The 6233-nt window shown below is 56.9% G+C and overlaps 1 protein-coding gene across 1 annotated transcript in view; it reads left to right on the forward strand.

The window, feature by feature from the left end:
• Positions 1-5930, forward strand: part of SLCO2B1 (solute carrier organic anion transporter family member 2B1) — a 45026-nt gene extending 39096 nt beyond the window's left edge. Inside the window, exons 11-14 of the mRNA XM_004620664.2 lie at positions 1892-2055; positions 3411-3475; positions 3624-3744; positions 4466-5930. Coding sequence (XP_004620721.1) covers positions 1892-2055; positions 3411-3475; positions 3624-3744; positions 4466-4640 — 525 coding nt within the window. The 3' untranslated portion in view covers positions 4641-5930. The remainder of the gene's footprint in view (positions 1-1891; positions 2056-3410; positions 3476-3623; positions 3745-4465) is intronic.
• Positions 5931-6233: the final 303 nt, after the last annotated feature.

Below are 6233 nucleotides of genomic sequence, written 5' to 3' on the forward strand. Positions count from 1 at the left end.
GGTCAGAGCTCCTTCCCGGACCCCGCTGGCCTTTCTGGTTCCCACTACACTGAGGGCTGAACGCGACAGCTTGCTCTCCGCCAGCCCATGGAAGCTTCCAGAATAGGATTTTTTTTTTTATTTTATTGAAACATCATGATATAGTTACAAGCTTTCATGTTTGGGTTACAATCACACAATGATCAAACACCCATCCCTCCACCAGTGCACATTCCCCACCACCAATATCCCTGGTATACGCCCCCCTTTCCCACCCTCCCCCTGCCTCCATGGCAGACAGCTGGAAGCCTGCTTCATGAGCGGAGGGGAAAAGGCAGCTGGAATAGAGAAGGGATCACTAAGAAAATGATGGCTGGAGGAACCAGTCGGGATGGGAGATGCATGCCGAAAGTAGATAATGGACCAAACGTTGATGGCCTCTCAGTGTCTGTGTTGCAAGCCATGATGCCCAAAAGTAGAGAGTATGGGGAATAGGCTTTCAATCCCTGCCCACACTTGGTCAGCTGGTCGGCAGGACACCTCTGGGAGCTGCATTCCAGGTTCCTGTTTTGTTTCCCAGGCACCTCAGTACCTGCCAGCACCCCACTGAGAGCCCCCCACCCTCGTGCTCCTCTGCAAGCAGAGGGAAAGGTTTGTTGGGTTCTGGGGGCCAGAGGTTTTAAGCTTGACCCTTCCCCTGTTCCTTCCCATTTCTCTGGGCAGACTCCTGTCCACTCTCCAAGCCTGGCCCAGGAACCCTCTTTGGCCATGCTTCCTTCCTCCTCTTCCTTTCCAGTGTCACCGGGCTTGCAGTGCTGCCTTCAGTCCCTCCTGAGCCACAGCTGTCCTTGACACCTGTGACGCACAGAGCCAGGAGCCAGGGAGCACCTGCCCTGCATATGCCTGCATATGGGAGCCCTGGGTTCGACCCGAGAGAAAGAGAGACAGAGACAGAGACAGAGACAGAGAGTGGGGTGGAGAGAGAGAGAAAGAGAATGGAGAGAGTCCCCTATACATTTCCTCCCCAAAACACTCTTTTGTTGCTTTGATTCCTTGCAAAGATGATCAGAAATTTGGAACATTCTGGTGTCAGTAGACAAAAGTGTGTGTGCTGTATGCAGTATAGATGGTTATGTGTATGCATATGTATGTGTGCAAATTTGCATATTGATAGTATGCATATGTGCGAAAATGTGTATGTGTGGGTGTATGTATACATGTGAAAGTGTACATGTGTGTATGTATGCATGTGAGTATATATGTGTGTGCCCAGGTGTGAGAATTTGTGTATGTGGGTATTTGTCTGTGAGAGTTTGTATACATGTATAGGTGTGAGAGTGTATAGGAGTGGGAGTGTGTATGTGTTACGTGTATATGTATATGTGACTGTGTTTGTATGTATCTGTATGTGATTTGTGTGTGCATGTATGTGTGAGTGTGTGCATGTATGTGTATGTGAACTATGTATGTGTGTAACTGTATGAGAGTGTAAATGTGTGCATGTGTGTATGTGATTGTGTGTGAATGTTTATGTGTGTGATTTGTGCATGTTTGTATATGTGTGATTGTATGTGTGTGCAATTGTGTGTTTGTATATGTGTGAATGTGTATGTGTGAGTGTGCATGTGTGTATATGTGTGTGTGATTTATGTGTTTGCATAGGTGTGGTTGTGTATGTGTGAATGTGCATAGGTGTGATTGTGTACATTTGTGTGTGTCATTTGTGTGTTTGTATAGGTGTGGTTGTGTATGTGTGTCTGTGTGTGTTGAGGGTCTCTCTCCCTTCTCTCTTCCCTCCCATTGCAGCGGGCTCTGCCCTGTGTGTACCCCACCTGTGCCCCCACTGCAGGGCTCCCTGAGCCCCCCTGCTCAGCCCCATCCCTGCAGCTGATGTCCTTCTCTCTGCCCCCAGGTCTACTACACCAACTGCAGCTGCGTGACGGGAGGTGGCCACGTGCTGGCGGGCTCCTGCGACTCGGCCTGCGGCCACCTGCTGCTGCCCTACATGCTCCTGACCAGCGTGGCCGCAGCGCTGGCCAGCCTCACTCACACCCCGTCCTTCATGCTCATTCTCAGGTGAGTGAATGCAGAGGCCGGCTGGTGGGTCTCACAGGAAGAAGCCAGAGAAAGGGTGACCCGGTGTCCTGGGCCCCCCACAGGCCCTTCTGGTGTGACCTCTGGGGAGGACACTTTTCCTGGGTCAGAGCAGCCCAGGTCAGGGACAGTGGGGTTGGGGTAATTCTGACCAGACCCTCCATGGATGGGGAGGAGGATGTGGTCTCCCTCCACCCCACTGCAGTCAGAGAAGCAGAAAGAGGGCCTACGAAGTGCGTGCAGATGGGTGTTGGCCTGTGATTCAGAGTGTCCCTCACACACACACACATGCACACACACACACATGCTCAGCCCAGGCTGAGGGCTGCTTCCTGCTCTAAGAGCTTCTGCCATTGTCCCCAGGAGATCCGCAGTGCCTGACCAATGAATGTCACCTGATGCTGAAGCCAGCATCTGGGTTGGGGCAAGGGAGGAGCCTCAGAGCAGGATGGCTCCAAGCTTTTGCTGTGCTGGTTATTAATGTTCACATTTCTACCAACAATTTTGTGTATTTGCTTATTGCATGATTATGTGATTATTCCCTATCCACTTTCTAAAAAACCCAGAAGACCATGGAGCCCCATGCTAATGTCAGAGAGAGACGGGAGCATCCCAGAGGCAGACCACAGGGGTGAGGCGGGTGCTGGTCACAGAAAATGGGGTGAGCGGGGCTGGAGCCATAGCACAGCGGGTAGGGCGGTTGCCTTGCACGCGGCTGACCCAGGTTCGATTCCCAGCATCCCATATGGTCCCCTGAGCACCGCCAGGAGTAATTCCTGAGTGCAGTGCCAGGAGTAACCCCTGTGCATTACCGGGTATGACCCAAAAAGCAAAAAAATTAATAAAGGAAAAAGGAAATAGGGTGAGGGGGCAACCTGGATAGGGGTGAATGGATGCAAGGGTGCCTGGGTTCAGGATCAGACACCCCACAGTTCTGCCACCTTGGCCAGTCTCCCTTTATGAAGTGGGGTGAATGACATGCCCGTCTCGTGGGGGACGGGAGGCAGGACAGGACCATCTGTGAGTGACCCAGAAATGCCCGCCACTGCTGCTAGCAGGGAGTAGGCGCTGACAGGGTGCAAGCCCCCCACTGGCTGTGACACTGTGGGGAGGAATGTCCCGGGGTGCAGAGATGGAGAAGGGAGGTGTCCAGGGCCTTCCTGGCCTGAGCGCAGAGTCTCCTGGTCACGGGTGTGCTGGGACAGGTTGCCAGGAGTGGGGGCAGGGTCTGACCCCTAGACTTTCAGACTAAGAGATGTACTGGGCAATGGGGAGAGGAGGGTCTGGAGCCCTGAGGGCAGCGACCCTGTCCTCAAGTGACCATTCCTGCTTGCTAGGGGCGTGAAGAAGGAGGACAAGTCCCTTGCCGTGGGGATCCAGTTCATGCTCCTGAGAGTTCTGGGTAAAGAACCTGCTGATCCAGGGTTCCGGAGAGTGCCGGGGTTCTACGGGGGGCGGGGGGGTGTCCTGGGGGTGGGCACGGGTTGGTGGCTTGTCGGGGCAGGGGCGTGTGCAGGGGTCCAGCCCCGCCTCAGTGCCTCCTCCTCCAGCCTGGATGCCCAGCCCCGTGATCCATGGCAGTGCCATCGACACCACCTGTGTGCACTGGGCCCAGAGCTGTGGCCGCGGTGCTGTCTGCCGCTACTACGACCTGGACCTGCTCCGGAACCGGTGAGGGGCGAGGGGACGGCTGGAGGGGTGCTAGGGAGAGGTGCAAGGATTGTCAGGGAGGAGGAAAGCCGAGAGCCGGCCATCCCTGCCGAATCCCAGCTCCTGGTCACCGTCTGCAGGAGGCGTGTCTGCAGGGCTGAGCCTGGAGGGAGCAGGAGCAGCCTATCGCAGACGCTGACGGAGGGAGGGAGGGAGGGAGTGGGGGGTGGAGGAAGCTGGGGTGCGGCGGGGAGAAGGCGCCCACTCTGCATGGTATGACCTGCCTTTCCTGGGACTCGGTCTCCCCTTCTGCTCAGCTGGGAGCTCAAAGAAACGTAATGCCGAGGATGTGGACAGGCTCCCGTACCCACAGCTGCCCCTGGGGTGGGGGAGCGGGGCTGGGGGCTGGCCGGCCGGAGTCCAGAGCAGAAGTGGACACTGCCTCTCAGATGTGTCTCCCACTGGGGCTCTGGGGTCTCCCAGAGAGAGAAGGTCAGCCCAGGGCTTTGGCAGGGCAGCGGGAAGCCCCTTCGTGATGATCAGCCTCTGAGACAGACAGCTGGAGGGAACCGGGGTTTTGCTCCCCAGCCCCTGGGAAGTGTCCCGGGGCTCCACTCCAGGGCTCCCCTGAACTCCCTGCGGCTGGAGGGTCAGTGGGTGGCCATGGCCGGGCCTGCTCACCCCCCAGAGCAGACGCAGCCGGGGCTGGGGCCCCCCTCCCACCACCCCTCTGCCTCCCTAGGTTCATCGGCCTCCAGTTCTTCTTCAAGTCGGGCTGCCTGATCTGCTTCTTCCTGATCTGGGTCATCCTCAGGCAGCAGGACCAGAAGGAGGGGGGCTCCCCGGAGACCAGCCCCACCCCGGCCCTGCAGCAGCAGGCGTTGGAACCCAAGAAGACACAAGAGTCCCGGGTGTGAGTGGAACCCAGGGCAGGACGGCCTCCGAGCCCTTGGCAGTGCAGGCCTCTGCTCCAGTTCTCACCCCTCTGCTGACTTGCTGTGTGGCTTTGGACAAGTCACTGACCCTCTCTGGGCCTTTGCTTGTCTGAACGTAGGAAACTCAAGCCAAATTGCCATGGCGGCTGCTTCTAAAACATGAGTTTCTCCCCGCCAGACAGGCAGCCCCGAAATCAGGTCTGCCTGAAGCTGGAGAAGTGGACATAGGAGGGGTCTGCCCTGCCCAGCCCCGAGCATCAGTTGCCTCCCCAGTCCAGCAGAAATGGACTTGCCTGCTTCAGCCTGAGTCCAGCTGTGGTATATGTCCATCTGGAGGACTCAGGTCTCCTCCCCTGACCCTCCTCCTGGAGCCGGGCCCCAGGGCCCCAGTCCAGAACCAACCGCTTGGCGCCCCCTGGAGGTGGGGGTTTGCACGGTTCGGAAGCCCAGCCCTGGAGCCACGTCAGGGTCTCCGCTCACCCTGGGCCTCTGTGAAGAGAGAAACTGGGCCCCACTGGGGCTTTTTCTACCGTTAAGGACCAAACGCCGGTGGCAGACACTGGCCGGGACCGTCATGGTCAAGTTCTCACAGTGAGCAAAGGACTGCACAGCAGGCACCGGCCGGGCTGAAACCTGCCTTCAACCCCCAGCACCGCGGAGGGCCTTGAGCCCCACAGGAGCAACCTGAGTGCAGAGCCAGGAGGAAGTGCTGAGCTCTGCCAGGTGTGGCCCCAAACCCAAAACATGTACCTAAGAGATCTCGCCTGGAGGGGAGACCAGAGCCACAGGACTTGGGGCTGAAGGTTTGCCTGGCTCACAGCCGACCTGGGCGGGATTCCCCGCATCCCAAATGGTCTCCCGAGCACCACCAGGAGTGATCCCTGAGCGTGTAGCCAGGAGTTACCCCTGAGCATCACCGGGTGTGACCCCAAACCAAAAATAAATGAATAAATAAAAGATCTCATATGAGTGACGAGGCCTACTCACGTCACAGTGACTCCCGTTCCTTGAACTCCGATTTCACCATTCCATCCTCCCAGGGGCTGGGGACTGAGTCTCCAGGAAGTGTGGTTCCATGTCTCTCGAGTTTGGGGATCTCCGGGATGCCTGTGGGCGAGGCTCTGTTCTCTGGGAGGCCTGGCTGGCTGGGGGCAGCAGCGCCAGCTCGGGGCGCTGAGCAGATGGGCAGAGAGAGGTCTTGGCTCTGAACCCCCCTGGTTCTTTTCCTGCATCAGACTTGGTCTTGTTTTGTAGCCAGTTTTAGCCAATGTGGTTCCTTCCCTGCAAGGAGGGACCTACTTCTAGACTGTTCTGTGGCTACCATATATCACACCTGGCTGGGGTCTGCCAGTCGGGATGCAGGAGACAGAGGCCTGAGCTGGGCACTTGGGGAGAAGCTGGTGGGGGTGGGGGATGGGGTCCACATGACTCTTGGGCACCAAGAAGACTTTGAGGTTCTCTCACACGAAAGATGAGGGCAGTACGGAAGTTCTCGTTCCTATTTTTATTCTCTTGCTCGATGCTATGCTTGATAATGTTGAACAAATATCTGAGCCCGTATTTATCAATGACAAG

This window comes from Sorex araneus, chromosome X (assembly GCF_027595985.1).
Source record: "Sorex araneus isolate mSorAra2 chromosome X, mSorAra2.pri, whole genome shotgun sequence".
In the NCBI taxonomy this organism is placed as follows: domain Eukaryota; kingdom Metazoa; phylum Chordata; class Mammalia; order Eulipotyphla; family Soricidae; genus Sorex; species Sorex araneus.